The sequence below is a fragment of the Triturus cristatus genome, chromosome 4_1 (assembly GCF_964204655.1).
Source record: "Triturus cristatus chromosome 4_1, aTriCri1.1, whole genome shotgun sequence".
In the NCBI taxonomy this organism is placed as follows: domain Eukaryota; kingdom Metazoa; phylum Chordata; class Amphibia; order Caudata; family Salamandridae; genus Triturus; species Triturus cristatus.
In genome coordinates, this window is record NC_140585.1 from 252,564,235 (window position 1) to 252,586,268 (window position 22,034).

A 22,034-nucleotide genomic window follows, 5' to 3' on the forward strand; every position below is an offset into this window, starting at 1 on the left:
GTGCCTTCCCACGGCTTGAGAAAATCGCCACACGCCGCATCAAGTGCACCGATCTCCAAAGTCTGAGATCACCGCACCAATTAAGACGCAAAGCTTGCTGTGCGGCTGGAAGAGTTCACACATTGTCCCGGATCGTCGCATCGAGGCACTAAGTTTGGTGCATCGTTGAGGGATGCAGTAGAAAACTGATGCATCACCTCCCCACGCATTAAGGAACCGACACAGCACCTCCTCTCTGGTTAGAAACCGACGGATCACCTCCCCTTCGCTGAAGTAAGGAACCGACGCATCACTTCCCCCGGAGCAAGGAACCACGCATCATATTCTCTGAGTGTAAGGAACCAACGCATCACCTTCCCTGCGGCCCATTTTGTTTGTTTGCGTGACGCATCCTCAGTATTTTGGGAGAAAAGTGTAGCATCTGCAATTTACTTTGAACGGAACTATAGCTAACATCTGAAAGTCATATTTGTATTACTGCTTTGTGGATTTTTGTTGTTTGATCTTGTTTTGGTTTAGATAAAGATTACTTATTTTTCAAAACTGGTGTGGTGTCCATGTGTAGTGTTTTCACTGCTTTAGAGACTGCCTGTCAGATAAGCCTGTTTGCTCGTGCCAAGTTACCAAGGGGGTGAGCAGGGGTTATTTAAGAAGTGCTTTCCCCTTACCCTGACTAGAAGCAAGGGTCCCTATTTGGACAAAGGTACCTACCTCTGCCAACTAGAGTCCCCCATTTCTAACAATGAACAATACATTTATTTTTGAGGTTCGTCTTGAATGCAAACATGATTTTGAGAGTCGGATGAGACTAAATATCTTTATTTCATATTTTCCCATTACAGTGTCATAGCACCAAATAAAATACAGAATCATTTATTTTTCTAGAATTCATTGGAAAACAATAAAATTTTAGCACCCTGTGATACAATACATAATACATCTACACTAGTTGTACAAATCAATGGTCGTTCATGACAAAGATATTCTGGGTACTGGAGTGAGAGGTAGAGGGCTTCCAAGGGTCAGATTGGGAGGTGAGAACATTTCTGAATGTTAGTAGGACATCTTAGACTTGCTGTACATCTTTCTTAACCATTTATTGACTCCACCGGCGCTGCTCAAGGTTTCCACCTGATCGGTAGTTGTTCGTTTTAAGCTTTGTTTAGACATCTTTTCAGTGCACCAGTTCCGCTTAACATAGCTCCTGTTTTTTGAGTTTGACCATTATAATGACCTCACCGTAATATCGCCTTTGGCACGCATGCTGTCAGCAGTTACTTAGATTTTATGGCTGAACTTTTTCCATTTCCCTTGGTATTTCTTCTGATCGGTTTTCCTTTTTTAAGCCTGGCGTTAGCCAAGACCTTTTGAGGTTTATCAAAATCATATATATCATATGAACCACGCACACACAGACACTGTGTGTGTGTCTGCGTGTGTGTGTATAGGCTTTCAGACAGCCCTCTTCATCCATTGGTTATTTATTGTGTCATTCCCATTTTTCAGCCGCCCACTACAGCATAAAGGACGGAGTAGTGGGCTAGCCCACTTCACTGTAACCTAACTTCACTGAGTGATGCCATTTTTCCCTTTCACAAGGAAAGTAGTCCTCTTCAGTGTCAGGGACTGCTATGGCTATGTATGCTTTTTGCAACCAAAAATATTTTTGCTTAAAGTCAATGTTGTTTTATTATATAGGACAGGATCTGGCAGCTCGCTCAACAAATGGTTTTACATAAGCGATGATAGAAGAACCTCTGACAAAGCCAAAATGCTAGCAGCCAAAGTTTTGCGGTTTGGTTTGATAGTGCTTGTTATTTCCATGGTGCCAGTTCTTGTGCCTTCCTGCGCTATTTTACAATTAAAATAAACACAGGAAGTTCCAAAATGTGAGGCCATAAACATAGAAAACGGACTATCCGAAGAGGAAATATACAGGGTATTGACATAACAGAAGTACTACAGCCTCGCTACCAGAGCAAGTGCAGGTATAATAACATGGCTGACATATTGATTGTTCTGTTTAGCCAGCGGGACGACCTCATCCCAAAATGGACATCCACTTTGCCTCGGCATCTTGGTTTTTCTGTTTCTATTCTTTAAAAATCCTGGGTATTTCTTTTGACCCATAAAACGTTTTTTATGTAATGATGCCAGCTCTTCTGACATCCTGCATTCTTATTCTACAATTACAGTAAATACAGCAAGCACAATAGCAGGGGTCATAAACGTAATAAGAACTATGATCAAAATAAATATTCATGTCATTGACATAATAGAAGCACTGCCTCCACAATCCTAAAGCAAGTTGCAGGCATCATACAAAATAAAGATGAGGCAACCACAAGGAACACAGGGGTGTGACAATAATGGTCTTCTATGTCCATGATGCAGGCATATTTGTTTCACCCGTGTTTTTTTGTGGTTGACCATCTTTGTTGTGCATCATACCAGTAGTATAGCTCTGTTCTCTTTTTTTACCAAAGCCAATAGCTTTAATATGAGAACACATATAAACATTGTGTTGTTCCCATGTATTAGCACACTAATGCCAGACTGCATGGCGTAGCCAATGCTTGTTTCTGTTAGTTTGGCACAGACCAAAGAACAATAGAACACATGTCGTATGTTACTTCTGATGGTGGGTTTAAGCGTGCAGATAAAAGATGACTTAATAGATTACCTCCTGACATGCCATGCCAAATTGTGAGGTGGTTGAAGTGCATTATTCATCCAGAGCCCTTTTCTGCAGACAGAAGCCACCAAGGCTTCAGGAAAGCCGGTGGCTGACCCCCATGGCCGTCATGCCTACATGTACCAGTAAAGGTTCCTCCTTCCTGCTTCTGGTTGAGCCCACTAACCTATGATGTATTGCGTCTGTCGACTCATACGCTTGGAGTCTATGTTGCATATCATATGGCTTGACAATGCCCCTGTAGTAGGGTCCTAGCCGGACAAAGGACCGGTTTGCTCTTCCTCTGCAAGGACAGCAGTCCAGACTTGCTATGTTAGGTTATGTGTGCAGTTGAAAATTCCTAGTTCTCAGGTTGGGAAGGTTAATTGTTTTTATTCACCTGAAGTGCGGAGGGGCCTGTGTTGCCCACTCTGAGGTTATGTTGGTAGGCGTAGCCTCAAACATTGATTGCTCACTTGTGTAGTTGTCTGAGGTTTGGCCGGCTTTGGTCTGCTGAGTCGTGGTGGTGCCAGACACAACATTTGATCACAGCATGGCACTGACTCCAATGAGCATACACATGACATGCATCCAAAGTGTTAGCAGTCATGTAGTAAAGTGTTTAGTTAATTAAAACAATTACAAATATACAAAAAACATGATCACAATCATCACGCAATATACCCAGGCCCTCGATATACAAAACCATAAAAGGATGCTAGCCACTGTGTTGCAAGGTGGCAATACGGAGGCGTTGGACTTCTATTCCTAAACCCTAACAAAGTCCCTATGATAATGTAACAATGAACTGCTGAGGGGCGAGGGAGGGGGGCTCCAACGCTGGTCTGGCTGTTTGAGGCTTGGAAGAGGAGCTTTCCTCTCTCAGGTCCAAGCAGTGACATTGTGAGGCAGAGTGACAGGAGTGCAGGGGTACCCTGGCAATGCCTGCGGCTGTAGAGGGGGCCCGCAGGAGCTGCTGAGATGTAGAGAGGAGGCAAGTAATAAAGCTAAAGAAAAGGTTGAACACCAATTGTGAAGATCCATGAGGCACATTGAACACATCATTGGATTTCTCTAGAATACACAGACACGGCAAATAGAGGAAAGAATTGAAAAATTCATAATTCAAAGATCTTTTAATTAGAGGCATGACTTTATGTGACCCACCTCTACAGTCGATGTGAATTAAAACATCGGGACGGGGGCATGAAATGAACTGCAATGTCAAGGATCTACATTTCATTTACACTTGAACTTAGCACTTTGAAATTCCAGATAGAGATTGATGGATGAAATGAAAACTCGTTGACATGGTGACAATGTACATTTGTACCCACTTTGTGACAGTGTACGCTCAAGTTAAAAGATGTTTCTGCCTCGTTAAAAGTTATGTTTCAACGAGGAACCACCCTTCTCACCAGGGTCCTTGAGTGACGACTTTTTGTGAATAGAAACCTAGGATGGTTTAGAAATGCAGTGAAAGACAAGATCTTTCTGGGTTATAAACAGGAAGTCATAAAGACAAAAACTCATGGAGTGTCAGTGCCAGGAAGCTAAAATGTTCTGAGTACAAAATGATGGGAATTCGGAGGAGGGAGAAAGAATATATTTTCGGAAGACAACAGTGGGAATGCCTCTCGTGGGTGCAGTATGAGGTCTGTAGATCGCTGGAAATCAGATTAAGAGTGGAATGACCACCTGAGAGCTTTCTTAATGGAAGTGCTATCTGAAGCCACATGGCAAGAGCAGAAATCTATTTTCTTTCAAAGTTATTTCATACTTTCTGCTGAATTGCTTTTAAGTTAAAATAGAAGTGTTCATGTCCCTGGGCACAACATCACTGTTAGATCAATTTGGGAATTGAGTTAAAAAACATTTTTTGCTATTGGCCTGCCTTCTTCAAACTGTTTAATGTTGCTCACCAGGCAATAACACCACCACAATTTGGTATGGTCCTCTTTGACTGCTGGTTATGCCCTCAGGTTTCATTACAGTAGGCAGGTTTGCCCTTCACACCATGCACCATGGACTCCTTATTGTGTTGATACGCCTATAAAAGGGGTGGTCTTGCTGTCTCCTCCAAGATACTAAGGGGCATATTAACAAGGAACAGGGAAAATTAACGCTAAGGGCGCTTAGCGTTAATTTTTTTAACGCCCGCTATCGCTGGATAATATCGCCTGGTTATTGCGTTATTAACAACGCTAACCGCCTAGGCGATAAAAAATCCAGCGATAGCGGCATTTTGGGAGGTTATCGCTGGTAATGCAGCGATAAAACTACAAGGATAGGGATATCCTTGTTGATAGCCCATGGTGGACTTAGCCATGTAATCCACCTCCCATTGGATTACATGGCTACGTCTGAAAATTAGCAGACGTAAAAAAGCAGCGTTAACCGTGGTCAGCGCTGCTTTTTTGTCTTTAACAGGGTTAGCGTGAAGCTTGATAATAGGAGAAATGTGGCTTAGTGACATTTCTCCTATTATTTTGCTCTGGAACGCCCACTTTGCATCTCATTAGAGATGCAAAGGGAAGAGTAGTGAAAAAGGGTGCTAACATGATAGGAGGATATTTTTATCTCTGCTTCTTTGGCTTTTAAAGCCAAAAATGCGGAGATAAAGCCCTTGTTAATATGCCCCTATCTTTCTGTGCCTTGCACTCCCTTCCTGTGTCTCAAGAGCATTGGTGTTCGCAGTGAAGTGCCGGCACTTTCATCTAATTAATAGAAACACCAATATCCAGGCTGCTCACAACAAATTCTCGAGGAATTGTGGTTGCTCTAATAACAAGATAATTAGCAAAATCGTTTGCCAATGTGAAATGATCCCCAATTTGTTGAGTTTGCTAATGTACTGCCCAATATAGCAAGGCAGAACTCTTTTACAACCACCTTTGACCCACCTTGCTGGGCTCTGGGGTTTGTGGACTAACAGTGTTACACAAATTACACGAGGAAGGAATAGAAGGAAGGCGCAACCTTATAACAGCTCGGTAGGGGACCATGGTGCACCAAGATAGGCCCTGAATAAAAATACCCTGAAGGAGTGAACTCATTTCCTGTAAGAATGCCACCTTAGGAAACATGCAGGGCACATTATTGGTTTCTTCATAATAGCATTGCTACTTTCAATTATTTGGTCTGTTCCCTATTACTAGGTGGATCTTCTACTGCATGAACACCCTAAGTGAGACTGGTCTGAATGCTCAGCATTACAGACAGCAAAGTGCATCAATATTAGTTCACAAATGTTAATCCTATGAGGCAAGAGGCTGGGATTGTAAACAGGGTTTAAACATCCAGCCCCATACTGGTAGTCTCTGAAGCACTGGGCACATCATATGAAAGCATAGGCACTTTAGCCCATGCATAACTAGGTGTTTGAGGGAAAGGGGTTAAAATGCAGAACACTGGATCAGCAATTGTACCCTCTCAAGGGATTGTGAACTTTCAAAAGATTGTGGAAACTTACAGGCTTTGGCGTTCGACAGAAGAGAACATTTTCTGAACAGCCTAGCTATGTTATAGCGTGGTGTGGTTATTTTAGACGTGTCCTTCCTGGCCAAACCATGCCACATTTAGTTGCCTTAGTGTATTTTTTTTATTCTTTGTATACATCAAGATGATGGTTCTTTGCTTGAGGGAAACATCAAATCACGCTTTAGCGCTTGGAAAAGGCTAGTGATGGACGCTGCCCATGCTTCCTTTTGGTGCTGGGTGTGAGAACTGGAGGCTCGGTAGGCCGTGTAGGCCATTGTCAGCAATGTCCTCTCAAAATCTTCTTTCTTGAGGACCCCATGGACCTCAGACAGCCTAGCACCCAGCCGGCGGACTTCAGTGATGCTCTTGGGGATGACGTCATTGCAGATGATATCAAAGGTGGCAGCCTTCCTCAAGGTGGACAGCTCGGCATCCTGAATGTGTACATGTAGGTCGCTGCCAATGTTGAGACCTGTCAGCAAAAACTGAGAGAAACACGGAAACAATGTTCGATGAGTAGTAATTATTTATTAGCACATGATCTATGTGTCTCAGTATGCATGTCTTCGACAAGTGAACCTACCATGTGTGTTTGGAATTTGGTAATATCTACTTCAAGACTAATGCTTCCACCACAATGGGAATGTGAAACATCATCATAAGAGTGAGTGTGTGTTGTATCCCAAAAATATATCTGCATTGAGGGAGCCTACTTATGACCACCAGTGGGTTCAGTGCCATTTTTGGTCCAACAGGAATACTATTAGTCTGAAATCGGTGTAGGGATGCTCTTCATTCTAGATGGGGCATGACAAATGTGGTTGGTTCTGGTATGGGCTTGTTTGCTATGATATAGCCTTCATTAAAAGGTCAAACATGAACAGTGGGGGAGATGTACTAATTATGTTTCGGACTGAGTGGTTATGGTGTGCATCAGCAGTGGTCTACCATGAGTACAAGCCATGCACCTCATGAAAGACCTGTGCAGTGGACTAAATAAATTGCTCATGAATGGTTCAGCTTGAGCTTTAAGAATGTTTGGCAAATGTGAGATTGTGTATGTGTTGTGTGTGTGGCTCAGTGTGCTCCACACAAGGTTCACTAACTCCTACTACATCTCTCTGTGTCCTGATCTTTCACTCTGAGACCAAGGGAACTCTGCCTCTGCTTCCCTTCTCATCAATCTCTCCATGAGATCAGCAAGTGTCCACCATGCTCACCTTTCTCTCTGTATTGGTCATTGAGAAGATAGTGCTGTGGAGAGGGATGAATAGAGATTTGTTGGAAGGGGATGGTTCCTATCTAAAGTTTACGTACTTCATACAGGAGTTCCACGTCTTCCAGCGAAGTTTGAAGAATAGGGTTTAGTGCTGCAGCAGATGATCTCCTCACACGCTGAGCTGCCGGAAAAAGTGGGGCTGAAAGACATTTGAGATAGTGAACAAGTGTTAGAACATTTCTGACTTCTGCAAAGTGGAGAATACTAACAATAAATGCAACAGGTGAACATATGTTTAGGATTCTTCTAAAAGCAGACTTTTTTTTGGGTAGGCAGCACATAATATTAACATCACAATTTTAAGCCCATGCTCAACTTGGATCACATAATCATCATTTTAAAAGCCCATGCTCAACTTGGGTCACATCATCATCAGTATTTTTCACTTTTTGATCACCTGTTTTTCAACCTTTTATGGTGGGGGAGCCTCATATCCTTTGACTCACCCACAGTAAACTCATGGTAAATGGATTGCACGTGTCTACCGCCAGAGTCCGCACGTGTGAGGGCTGCGCATGGGAGACTCATGTTATGCGCAGCCCGGTAACTGCTAACCGGTAGCCTGGCGCAGAGGGAACTCTGCAGGATTGACCTGGGGTCGGCTTCATAATGTTAGTGTACATTCATAGGGAAAGACAGTGTGGTTTACTGTCTTGTCTGCAGCGACACTCCATTATACATTAATGGGGAGGGCTGCCTTAGAGTGCAGCTTTGCTTCACTTTGGCCGACAGAGACAAAATACATATCGAATTAAGGTGTAACCTGTATGGGAAAATTCATTTCTGTGAGTTCCAAAGAGATATCTGTGAAGTTTATGGGTCATCCAGGAATGTCATATTTCTCTGGCTCAGCTTAGGATCAGAGCCTTGGCCTTTTGTCACCCTTCAGTGCTAAGTTTATAACATTTCTCCCCAGTGGCAGGAACAAAGGCTTCCTCACAAAAAGGAAGCAGTTAACAGTGCTTCCATCAGTTCCTGAGGAAAGGGATGGGGCGGTTACTCCTCATCAATCAACCAGCTGTCACACTGTGGCAGGGATGGGTCTGTCCAAGCCCACTAAACAAAGGAAGGAGCCCAGACCTCTGAAGTCAACACAGGAGGGGTCTCCCTTTGAAGATTTGCTGGGAAAGGTCCTGGCAATGATGTCAGAAAGGGGTGGAGCTGAGGTTCCAGAGCAAGTGTGGCAAGTGACTCCTGGGTAATGCCATTTTGAAATGTCAGGTTGTGCCGGAAGGTTGGGACAGGGGCGGAGAGGTGATGAGACACTCCAGGATAGGCCATAGGTGCCTCACTGCTAGACCCTCCCACCCCCCTTAAAAGGTCTTGCTCAAGGGGAGAGCTCCCTCTTGGTTATATTTTTCTGCTGGCGAGTGGGACTGGAGGCAGCCGCCATGGATCATTGGAAGCAAGAACCTCCTGATAATCCATTAGGCATCAGGATTCTGACTTCAGTTGACTCCAGGTCCAGTGGGCCTCTCCCCAGGACCAGGGAAGTATGTCCTCTTACACCCCCTGAGGACTAGTTGGGGGAAAGACTGGACTTCTGCACTAAGGAGCAGAGAGGCCCAAAGGAAACCAAGGAGAAGGGCTGTCACAGAGAGCCAGTGAAACCAACTCCCTGAAACTCATCGCCTCTGTGGCCAAAAGGCCTAAAGAAAGTGCTCCAGGTGGCTATGGCTTGCCACCAGGAGCAAAACAAGACCAAGCTCACGCCAAACGGCCCAACAGGCCCGAGATATCAGCATGAGACGGATTTTGACCTTTGACAACCAGGGTGATCGCAGAGCACATGTAGCTCCGCAGCCCGGCTGATTTAAACCCCTGGGGCGGGGCAGCACCCAGGGGTCACAAAAGGACAATTCCCTATTTATTTGCTGGGAGGTGACGTGTGGGGCCTCCTCCCCAGTGTTCCAGTGGGCTGCGTCACCCCAACCCCCAGGCCAGTTGCATGATTGGGTGGCCTGGTCCGCCAACTCCTGGCCCCTAATGGTGGCAAAGATGGGTAAGCTCCGTCACGCTTCTCCCGCACAAGGAGGACCCCATCCCTGGGCCCCAAGAAGAGAAGGAGATAGGAGGAGAGCTGCTGCGCTCCCCCAGATGTGGCTGGCCCTCCCTGCTCCCCGTGACCATGTCCAGAGGGAGCGGGAGGCCTCCATAAGTCACTGCACCTTGCCCCCAGGCGAGCTGGCAGGGTAAAAGAAACCTGCCGCTCCCACAGCAGCACAAAGGAGAGCCGGCGGGGGCAGCCAGGGGTGGGCTCCCTGGGCTGCCTGAGAATGCCTAGGGGTGTCCGGGTGGGACGGGCACCACCAACAAAAGGAAAAGGTCGTACGGCGCAAAGCAGTGAAATGAAAAAAACACCAAAAGAAAGGCAGCAGCTCTCCTTGAAGCAGAGAGAGAACCGCTCATTAACTATGCACGCCTTTGAGGGAGCGCCCCATAATGCCCTGTGGGGCTTGTTCATTTGGCACAGTCTCTCCCTCTGTGGTGGCCCAATGATGGCTAGGCCACCACTAACAAAGTTCAAAAGTGCGGGGGAGCTGCAGGAGTGGCACAGCCTCCCATCAAAAGGAATTAAGGAGCCTCCCAACTTAAGTGTGGTGGGACTGAGAAAAGATGACGACCCCAGGGGTTTCCCTGGAATTCATGTGTCCCCTTTCTGGGGCATCAGTGGGGAGTGCAGTGCTCTCTAGGGGCAAAGGTTATAGCAGCAGGTACTGTAGCTTAGAAGTGTTCAAAACGGGGGCGTGGTTACGGCGCCGATCAAGATGGCCTCCTAAGGGGTTTGCTCCGCTGCACCGGGACGTTTGTAGGAGCCGCGGATGCTTTTCTCCTCAGCGCCGATCTTTCAAAATCCCCGCACCATGCATCGGAACATCTGCTGTCCTCGGTGAGCCCTTTTTTGGAGCCTCAAGCGCGCCGTGCTGGTTGTTTCACGGCTATGCTCCGTTCTCATCATGACGGCCGCCATTTTAGGCTCGCGCGTCTGAGGAGATTGTGGCGCTGTTGTGTGCTTATGGGACACTGACCTTAAAATTGCTGACTTTGGTTTCCTGTTTGCCATTTTCTGCACTATCCTGAGTATATGGAGGTTTCTTCCCCATTTTTTTTTTCTACTCTGTGACTTTTCTTCAGGATTTCTGCCTTTATGAAGGAGCGCCTCCCTATATGCTGGCATGTTTGGTTCTCCTTTATCACCTTTTTGAAGACTCCTTTCAGCACAACATGCTCATTCCCTGTGTGCTTTTTTCTTTAACCCCTTGAGTGCCCCGCCCTTTCCACGCCCTGTGCCGGGCGTTTCATTAGCGGGCGGGGCTCATGACGAGATAGTCTCGTCATGGGCACAGCGCAACCGCGGCCCATGACGAGACCATCTCGTCATGGGCACTCAAGGGGTTAATTTGATGGAATCTTTACTGCCTGCAATTTGACTATTTCTTGTGGATGCTTATTGTTACTTGCAGGGGAATAATTTTTCTAGCTACACGCTGCCTTCTCTGTGAACCGTCTGATTCCTATGGGCAAATTGCGCAAGCCAAAGTTTGTTTTCATTTCTTCAAAAGGAGCTCCTGCGCCAATGCCCTCAGGCTCCTCGTCATCAGACTCGTCTTCTCCATCAGGACAAATGTCGGGTGTTACACCTCATCGCTCTTCCTCGACGTCATCCACGTCAAATAAGTCCTCTCCGCCTAATGCCCCATCCAAACGTCTGAAACAAGACCCTCCTTCTCCGGATAAGTCACCGTCTCCTATCTCTATGGAGCTACTTTTGGAGGAGATACGCGCTTTGCGCCCGTTCGTTGAGGAAACCAATAGTAAGGTGCAGTTTCTTGAGGAGAAATGGTCTACTATGGACAATCGTGTAACATCTGTGGAGCAGCACTTGCCGGAGATACAGGTTAACTCCCAACGCATCTCTTCTTTGGAGAAAACAGTTCGTGCCCTTCAACAGCAGACTGAGGATTTAGAAAATAGGAATCGAAGAAACAACCTACGTATTTATGGTTTGCCGGAATCTTTGGAGGGGGATGACCCTGTATCATTCTTCATTTCCTTCCTCCCGAAACTTCTGGACATGCCTCTCACTACTTCTCTCAGCATTCAAAGGGCTCACAGACTTGGTCCTCGTTCCTCTGCCTCGACTAAGCCAAGAGGAGTCATCATTCTCTTTTTGAAATTTACGGATCTTCTCTCAGTGTTATCTGCGGCCCGTTCTAAACGTCAACTTTCTTGGCTGGGTCAGCGGGTATTTCTCTCCCAAGATGTCTCCAATGCTACTGCGTCCAGAAGGAAGGAATTTTTGAATCTTCGTCCTCCTCTGCGCTCTCTTGGGGCCCGTTATGGCTTGTTTCACCCATGTGTCTTCAAGGTCACGTATCAGAACCAGACTTGGTCTTTCCAGGACCCTGCGGAACTTAAGAACTTCATCCATATTCAAACTAACAGCGGCATGGACACTTCTGCCTCTTCAAATGGTTGATCTGCTAATCTTCTTTTCTCTTTACAGGATTTTTCTTGTTTTTATAGAAGTTTTATGCTCCTTTCTTCCTTGTTTTATTGCAGTGGTTTTATCGCAGTTGTGATTTTTGGTATTCTTCTTGTTGCCTCTTCTTTTTTCCTTTATTGCCTTATATTCCTCTTTAAAGATTACAAGCTTATTTTTATTTTTTATTACTATTATTTATATTTCTTACTGTTTTTCATTGTCTTCTTTCCTGGTTTTAATCTTCCTTTTTGCTTTTCCATATTGATTGGTTGGTGTTCCCTCTTCTTTCCATTTGATTCCCCTATTATCTTTCCTCGTCCTGGTGCGTTCCGGACTCCCTCTTTTGGGAGGCTTGTCTTGTTGAGTGTCGCCATCGCCCCGTCGTTCGCATTCTTGTTCCCCTAAGGTATGTCTTTTTCAGTCATCCTTTTTGGATATGTACTGTCTTTTCTTGTCTTTCCTTCTTCCTTTCCTCCCCTTCCTTTCCTTCTCCTCCCCTTCTACTTGTTGAACATTTTCTTACCACTCCTTCCTATCTTTATCCCTTTCCTTTCTTTTTGTGAAGTTTTATCCTTGCCTTCTTCATATTTTTTCATTTTCTTCTCTGGGTTGTCTTTTCTAGTCTCTTACTATGCTCTTTTGTCTTTTACTGGCATTCTTCTTTTCTCCTTTTACTACTGTTGTTTTTACTTTCATCAAAATGTTATTGTTTTTAATTCAAAGTTATCTCCTGGAATGTAAAAGGTTTTAATAACCCTATTAAGCGACAGAGAATCCTTTCCCACCTAGCTTCATATAATCCTGACCTAGTTCTCTTGCAAGAGACACATCTTTCGGAATCCGAATCTCTTAAATTAAAAAGAAGCTGGGTGGGTACGGTCCTATTCTCACCCTCTTCTAATAAAAAGAATGGTGTTGCTATCTTATGTTATAAGAAGTTAAAATGTAAAGTTGTTTTGCAAGAAAATGATGCTGAAGGTAGATGGATTTTAACCAAATTGCTAATTAATTCTACACCTTTAACTGTTTTTAATATTTATGGTCCCACCCAGCCTGATTGTGCTTTTTGGCCTTCAATTACGTCCAAATGTTTTCAATATCGAGATGATTTGTTTATCCTGAGGGGTGACTGTAATCAGATTGTAGACCCGTTTCTTGACCGTAAGTCTTCTGTTCGTTTTGTTCCTCACAAAACTCATAGACAATTTTTAGACACTATCGCTCAATCTCATCTTCTTGATTCTTGGAGACTCTCCCATCCTCAGACTCTTGACTATTCCTTCTTCTCTCCTCCTCACGCATCTCTTTCTCGTCTAGACTATATCTTTCTTTCTCAATCTTTGTCTCAACATTTACTTTCTTCCTCTATTGAACCCATAGTCATTTCGGACCATGCACCCATTGTGACTGTTCTAGACTTACTTCCCTCGCAACCTAAGTCTTCCCGTTGGCGCTTTAATAACTCTCTTCTTACTGACCCTCTCTTTTCTTCCTCCTTTCGTTCCTTTGCTAATGAGTTTTTCTCGCTCAACGGTGATCCCAGTACACCGTCTCATCTTCTCTGGGACTCCTTTAAAGCAACTGCAAGGGGTTTTATTATTGATTTCGTATCCAGGAAAAAGAAACTCTTTCTCCAGAAACAGAAATCTACACTTGCACATATTAAGCATTTGGAACATGAATTTTACACTTCCTCGTCCAACTCTATCTTGCCTGACCTCATACGTGCTAAACTTGAATTTAATAACACCACTACTGATAACGCTTCGTCCTTTCTTCTCCGCAGTAGCGCTCGTTATTATGGTGGTCGCAATAAATCAGGGAAACTTTTGGCCAATTACCTCAAAACCCGCAAGGAGCGGACTTGTATAGATTCTATCTTTTCTTCTGATGGATCACTTTTATACAAAGATCAGGACATCCTTGAGCAGTTTCAAACTTTTTATCAAAATCTTTATACACCTGAGTCTCCTCCTACTTCTTCCCTTATTCAGTCTTATCTTGAGCAGCTTCCTAGACCCTCTATCTCTCATCTTACTTTCTCTGACCTTGAAAAGAACCTCTCATTAGACGAACTCTTCACAGCTCTGAGTACCCTTACTAAAGGGAAATCGCCCGGCCCTGATGGTTTCTCAGTTGAATTTTATTTGCATTTTTCTGATCTTCTACTCCCCAAACTTTTTGTGCTTTTTCGTTCATTTTGTTTATCTGGTAAGGCAGAGGGTACATTTCAGGAGGCCACTATTTGTCTTATCCCTAAAGAGGGCCGGGATCCCAAATTTTGCAACAATTATCGCCCAATTTCTTTAGTTAATGTTGACTATAAATTATTTGCTAAGTTACTTGCCTTACGTCTGGATTCCTTTATGCCCCATCTTATTGGCAAAGAACAATGTGGCTTTGTTAAAGGTAGACTTACCTCTGATAATTCCCGACTCTTTCTTAATGTTTTAAATAAAGCTCCCTCTTTCCCCAGTTCCTTAGCTGCTATCTCTGTCGATGCAGAGAAGGCGTTCGATAGAGTGGATTGGTCCTTTTTATTTGCTTCTTTACGTTGGCATGGTTTTGGTCCTAATTTCATCTCCCTTATCTCTTTGTTATATTCTTCCCTGAAAGCGTCAGTCCTAGTTAATGGTCAGGTTTCCTCTTACTTTCCTCTTCAGCGTGGCGTTCGGCAAGGATGCCCTCTCTCCCCTCTTCTTTTTGTTTTGGCCCTTGAACCTTTCTTGACTGCTATTCGTAACAATGATTCCATTTCTGGTTTCCCTTATGGTGATCATCAATTGAAACTCTCCGCTTATGCGGATGATATTCTCTTATTCATCTCTAATCCAGAAACGTCTATTCCCCCTTTATTATCTGCCTTTGCTTCTTTTTCGCAGGTTTCAGGTTACAAAATTAATTCAGACAAGACTGAAATTCTCCCCCTCACAAAATTTTGTCTTCCCCATTCCTTTTCCTCCACTGGGTTTGCTTGGAATGGCTCCAAAATTAAATACCTAGGCATCTGGTTTTCTAATTCTATTACTTCCTCAGTTAAATTAAATATGTCCACAGTCCTCTCTCGCATTGACAAGTTGCTCTCCTCTTGGAACCCTCTTTTTCTTTCTTGGTGGGGACGGTTGGACTCGGTTAAAATGATGATAGCCCCTATTCTAATTTATGTCTTTTCCATGCTCCCAGTTCACATTCCAGCTGCTCATTTCAAATGTATTGATTCATCTCTTTCACGTTTTCTTTGGAAAAACAAGAAATCTAGAATTGCCTTATCAGCCCTTCGAAAGTCCAAACTGAATGGGGGTGTTAATTTCCCAGATTTCCGTCTTTATCATAGATCTTTCTCGTTGCGCCAAGCTTCAAAATGGCTCATATCAGAATCTTCTCCTTTCACTCCCCTTTGGCTCTCTATTGAACAAACACTGTTGTCGCCTTTTTCCTTCAAAGAGATTATACGCTTCTCTGCCAAAACCCCGTCTACTTCACTCCCTTTGTTCAGACATACTTCCTCTCTCTTGTCGCCCTTGGTTCTTTCTCCTATGCTTACCCGTGAGTCTTTCTTAGACACCCCGGTCTGGCATAACTCTCACATTCTTTTGAGAAATAGACCTATTTTTTGGAAAATCTGGAGAACACGTGGTATCATGTGGGTTAATCAGTTTTTTGATGGATCGTTGCCCTGTTCCTTCACCCAGTTCCAACTTTTATTTCACTGCCCTCGGTCTTTCTTACATAAATTTTCCATCCTCATGGCAATCATTCCCGATGTCTATTATTCTCTTCCTCCCTCCTCCTCACCTAGGGCCTCATGTAGGAAGGCAAATACCGGTCGGTAACGGCCGATTTTCGGTAATTATACCGTTACCGACCGGTATTTTGGCTTTTGAGATGTAGGGGGAGAATTTCATGATTCGGTATTTACCGAATCGGTAAAATTACCGATTCGGTAATGTTACCGATTCGGTAAATACCGAATCATGAAATGAGATGTAGGGGGAGTGTGTGGTGGGTGTGGGGATTCGTTATTTACCACCAACTAAAGGTTGGTGGTAAATGACGAATAGGTGACAAAAAGCATTTTTGTGCACGTTTAAGTGTGCAATGTGGCAGACATACATGCCCTTAGGGCATGTATGTGCGCCACATGTGCACACATGGCCGAATCAGGGGCGCAACAGGGTGTCAATGTGACACCCTGCCACCCTTGCATGTGCTCCCCCATTACCGAATCGGTATTTACCGATTCGGTAATGAGGCATACCTTCCCATCAATGGGAAGGTATGCCTCATTACCGAATCGGTAAATACCGATTCGGTAATTACCGAATTTTTCCGAATCGGTAATATTTACCGACTCATTACCTACATTGCATTTACCACTTCATAAATACCGAATCTGTATGATTCGGTATTTATGAAGTGGTAAATGCAAGCCCACCTACATAAGGCCCTTAGTGTTCAAAATCCTCTTCTCAAAATCCTTCTCACTCTTCCTAAGGCTTCTCTCATTTATAAATTCTTTTCTTCTCCTAATCCAGATCGTGTTAAGTCTAAACTGGAACTTTCCTGGGAGACGGACTTGGGTTGCACTTGGCCTGTTATATTTTGAGATAAACTCTGGTCCAGATCCTTAAAAATCTCTCGTTCTGCTTCTCTTACCCAATCTTTATTCTTTTTCTAGCACAGACTTTACCTCTCTCCGGTTTCCTTGTCACGATTCTCTCTTTCTTCGGATTCTAACTGCTGGACTTGTGGCTCCCCTAAGGCTGATCTTTTCCATCTTTTCTTTCTCTGCCCTCCAGTTTCTAAATTTTGGGACAAGATTTGGTCATATATTTCTCGTATCTTTTCACTTCCTATTTCTTATTCTGTTCCTCTCCTTTTTATGGGTAGTCTTTCTGATTCTTTAACTCTCTCCCCTACCTGTCATGGTCTCTTTGACCTTATGCTTGCTCTTGCATTCCAACATATTTCCTTCAACTGGAAATCTCTTACAAACATTTCCATACAATGCTGGTGGAATTGTCATAGACTTGATGTTGCTTTTGCTTCCTCTTGCAAACCAACTCATAACAGGGATCTCTTTTGGTTACCACTTACCACTTACCTGGATCAGATGGCTCTGCCATTACATTCTCGTATCACTTCGGAAAATTTTAAATCCCCATGAAACAATCTTTCCTCTGTCCTCTTTCTTTTCCTTTTTGCATAATTTTCATTTGTAATATTATTTTCCAGAATGTACAATTTATATTGCGTCTCTTTGATGTATTTTCTTTTTTCCTTGAATGCCATACTCTGTATAAGGTGATATTGTAGTAGTGTTACTATTTTCCTTTCTCTTTCTATTTTGCTTTTCCTTTTCCTCTTCTTTTCCCTTTCTCCCCTTATTTGGTCCTCATAAACTCCATAAAATGCTTTGCTTTTTTCCTACCTTGTTATCAGCTCAGTTCGTGTTATATTATATTTGATTATCTCTGTATACGCTGATTTCTTTGTATGCTCTTCGTTTTATTCAATAAAGCATTTCAAACATAAAAGAAGTGTTCAAAACAAAGTACCTGTTGTGCAGTGCTCTCTGGGGGTGACGACTATGACTGCAATTGAAACGCGGTCCAAAAGACTGTAAAGTAATGTACATGTTGTACAACACTCTCTAGGGGTGGAGTTTTTGGTTTTAAGTTATTTGTGATCAGAATGCAGTGCTCTCTAGGGGATGTTTTTATAATTGCATTTTCAATGTTGAAAGTATGTAAAAAGCACACAGACCCATGATAACTGCATATTTAAATGTGTTGAAGTGCTTTATTTAAAGAATGTTGACAAGAATCACTGCTCAAAAGATGCTTTATTATGCTTTTTAAATGCTTTATTGAAAGAATAACATTGACAGTGATTATTGGATAAAAGGCATGTGCTTTATTAACAGTAACAAGTGCATTTCCACATGATTATTTGTGATTACTACATTTTCTCCTAAAATGATGATATTCGGACATGTGGTTTGTTAGTCTGGACACCATTAGGTGTCCAGAGGTGATTACACAATGTCATCACAAGGTATTTCCATCAGCCTTATGTAAATTTCTAAAGTAGTTCGTAGTATTGAGTAGTGTTCATGTAATAAATGTACTTTTCCTTTTCAAATGAAAAAGCACAGACTGGAAACTCATTTATTGAGTGTTATAATTGCATGCCAGCCAATGGTGATTAGCCCACACGACCTCCCTTTAGTAGGCCTTGGGCTGCTCTTATTCGCTCTCCTGAGAGAGTTAAGTGCTACAATGAGGTGTTTGGTTCCCAGTGGAGGACAAATGTGGACCCATTACTTGTGCAGGCCACACAACTAATGGCCTGTTTTCTTGCAACACTCACTTGTCCTGCTTTGTATGTTTGCTGTATAATGCAGAACATGCAAAGTAGGCAAAACAAGAGGAAATGAAAACAACAAGGAGGCATAAGATTGTGGTATAAATCACAGTCTATGCATGTTTGTAGGTAGGGATTTGTATTAAAACCTATAGATGGTTGCATGGGAATGTCAAAGTACAAACCATTGAACACCCCTTGATGTAAAGTAATGTAAAACAGTGCATAGCGCTACTTTGCTTTACTTTGGGAAACTATCCATGCAAATGCTGATTTGTATTGAATGGTACATCCCAGTATAACATTTTGAATCAGGTGTGCGTTACAATGTGTTAGTAAATCTGGACCCATGTGTGTTTCTCATGGGCAGCAGCAGGACAGAGGAAGTCAGCCAACTGGCTAACCATAAGTTAATGTGATGTGGGTATAACCTGCCAGGTCACTGCTATGTTTCAGTATTTTTTCTCTCCACTTCTGGACCGGAGAAGTCCTGAAAACGCAGCTGCTGTTGGCACCCATGAAATATAATAGGGCTGCAGGAGAGTAACATTTCAATCCACCTGAGAATGCATTGCACGCACTTCAGAATATTATCTATTTGCATTCTGAGATGGGAAACAAACTCTAATGAATTAAGGGCCAGATGTATGACCGGTCGTAACCTATTACCGACTCACAGAATAGGGTTTATGAGTCTCTATTAGAAAGGGGCGTGTCAAGGGCATCCTTTCCGAATAGCGAGTCGCAGGACGGTGTACGATTGTTTTGTGACCGAAAATGCGGTCGCAAAACAATCGAGGTTTACCACCTACTCCAAGTGGGTAGTAAGTCAGTCGCAAACGGGAAGGGGTGCCCAGCGGGCCCCTTCCCCTTTGTGAATGTATGCGAAAATATTTATCAAGAGCAGGCAGTTCAGTCCACACCTAATACTCTAGGACCTTTTCAGTGGAGACCCCCTCTGCTCTCTCGGGGAACCCCAGGACGCGTATATTACTGTGCCAGGAGTGGCCATCCACGTCTTCTACTCTCCGATCCAGCTCCCTCGTAGAGGTGGTCAACTGGGGCATTTGACACTTAAGGGCGACAACTTCCCCAAGCAATTTGGCAATGTTACCCTCGGCGGTCAAGACTTTATCCGCGACTTTCCTGAGATCGGTGCGCAGAACGTTAACATCGATTGACACTGTCTCAATTTTGTGTTCTAGCGCAATCCGGGAGTCTTGTATTGCAGCCAACTGTCCTGTCCTAGAGGGCTCTGTGCCACTGTCCAATGCGTCCCCTGCATCCATTGCTCCCTTTTGCCTTGTTATCTTTTGAGTAGAGTGGCAGGGGAATAGTTTATTGGGTACTAGTGGTTGTCGTGTGAGCAGGCTTGTCCTTACCAATGATGCGTTTAGAGGGACGATCGCTCCCCTTTCTGGACCTCTGGGGTTGCTGATTTCTCCTGCAGACAGGGTCTCATGGAGCGCCTAGTTGGAGCAACCCCTTATCCGTCAAGATCGCCTAGCCAGCGTGGCACCGGGTCCACCACGGCCGAGCCCCACCAAAGGAGACGGCCCCACTCCAGTGAGAGACCCAGTCCTCTGGCTCAGTGTACACCTGCCACTCTCCAGTTGTTGCTTCTTCTTGTAGGAAGCTCCCACAGCGCAGCAACCATCCCCCTTGAGCAACCACTGTGGTCTGTTCAGAGAGGTGGTGGAAGAGGGCGGTCAAGATGCAGTACCACCCCGAGGGATTCTGACCTGTGCCTCATGGTAGGGTGCAGGGCACGTGGGGACGAGCCCCGGTGCAGAGTGCAGGGCCACTGCAGCCCAAGTCCAGTATCACGGGCCTAAATGTAGGCGTTAGGACCTGTCACCATGAGTCACAGTAGAAGATGGGCAGGCTCCCAACCGGCAATCCCCCAAGACCTCGAATCGGCCACCAGCTGTAGCAATGCAGGGGTCCCCAAGGGGAGCAGGCAGAGGAACCGTGTGTAGTATGTCCATTGGCGGTGTCCTTTGGCAGAAGGGTGCTGATGGGGGGCTCTGGGCATTGTGATGAGGGCCCCCCTCCTGCCCCACTGTGGTCTTTTGCCCGCAAGCAGCACCCAACCGCCCCAGGCCCAGTGAACCGCAGTGAAGGCAGGGCAAGTTCCTAAATGACAGGGCCCCCAGGGACCGAGTCCGGCTGCAGGCAATAGTGTGGTGGGGGCCTCTGATGGGGGCAAACAGCGGTCTCCTAGACTGTGGGGCCGACAACTTGTCCTGCCAAGGGAGGGGAGCTACGCAGGGTTTAGGCGCTTCATCGGGGGCCACTACCGCCTTACCTCAGACTGTCCAGGCAGGTGTTTGGGTGCCTTTCAGCCACTCCGCAGGGCACTGCAACCCGTGAGCACTTGATGCAGTGGCTGCAGGTACTCCAGATAGGTCCCGGCGCTACAGGGAAAGAGCAGGCCTCCCTGTCCCTCTCTGATATTGTGCTCACCAATACCGTCTGACCGGGCACAGTCAGCTGCCGGGGGCACAAAGCGGCTCTCACCCCTCTGGCCTTCTCACATCAGGGGCACCACCAGATGCGGCAGGTTGGCGGCAACAGGCCGCTGACTCTAAAGCTCTGGCCGGTGTAGACAGACGGCCCTGCCCCAGTTCGGAGCCTACACCTCGACTACAATCACCTGTTCTTTCATCGCATTTCAGTGCGTTGGTTCACTGAGCTAAATTAAGGCATCCGCGCAAACCTTGTAGAGCTACGCCAGAGCCTTATTTTATGCAATAATAGTACAGTTCAAAATCAGGATCCGTCATTGCCCCCTCCTGTGTGAGCAGCCACAGTTTTGCCAGGGCAAGTTGCTCAACATGAAATCTATCAGGATAGCGTCAATGTCACAGAACAATTTCGATTTTTACTGGAAAGGTGGAAAAGGAGTAAATCAGCCAAGATAGGGCTACTATTTTCAATAGTGCTATCTTTCCAAGCACGGCTAAAGGGAGTGTTTTCCAGAAGTTCACACAACTTCATATGCCCCCAATCAGCAGCTTAATGTTCCCCTCGACTGGGTCTACCGCTGTCCTATAAATCTGGGACCCTAAATATTTTCTGGTGTCAGTCTCCCAAGTCACACCACCCACAGATGTTGGAGTTCCCATAGGTGGTCCCCCTGGGCTTACTGGGAAAGCACTCATTTTGCTCGTTTACCTTTACGCCTCAGACTAACTCAAATTCTTGCAACATCTCTATTGACCCCTGTATGTCTGTCTTACCATCTCCTATGAAAATAAAGATGTCATCTGCATCGAGGGATATTTTGGGCCCGATTCACAGAGCTAACTTAAGACAAAATCCTAAACTTACTACCATTTTGGTATTCACAGAAGGCACTTACTCATTTTGGTATTCACAGAAGGCATTTACTCATTTCGGTATTTACAGAAGTTAGGAGTCCTAACTTTAGGACTCCTAAATGCCATCTGTGAATACCGAAAGTCTTAAAATTAGGATTTTTCTCAGTTTAGTAGTAGTATAGTTAGGACTCCTAACTTTAGGACTCCTAAATGCCTTCTGTGAATACCGAAAGTCTTAAAATTAGGATTTTTCTCAATTTAGTAGTAGTAAAGTTAGGAGTCCTAACTTTAGGACTCCTAAACTGAGAAAAATCCTAATTTTAAGACTTTCAGTATTCACAGATAGCATTTAGAAGTCCTAAAGTTAGGACTCCTAACTTCTGTGAATACCGAAGTGAGTAAGTGTCTTCTGTGAATACCAAAATG

General features: G+C 44.6%; 1 protein-coding gene across 1 annotated transcript in view; it reads right to left on the bottom strand.

Moving 5' to 3' along the window:
* Positions 1-803: 803 nt before the first annotated feature.
* Positions 804-22,034, bottom strand: part of FAM180A (family with sequence similarity 180 member A) — a 110,256-nt gene continuing 89,025 nt past the window's right edge. Inside the window, exons 2-3 of the mRNA XM_085651996.1 lie at positions 7,472-7,572; positions 804-6,639 (exon numbers count right to left, since the gene is read on the bottom strand). Of these exons, the coding sequence (XP_085508122.1) occupies positions 6,292-6,639; positions 7,472-7,572 (449 nt within the window). The 3' untranslated portion in view covers positions 804-6,291. The remainder of the gene's footprint in view (positions 6,640-7,471; positions 7,573-22,034) is intronic.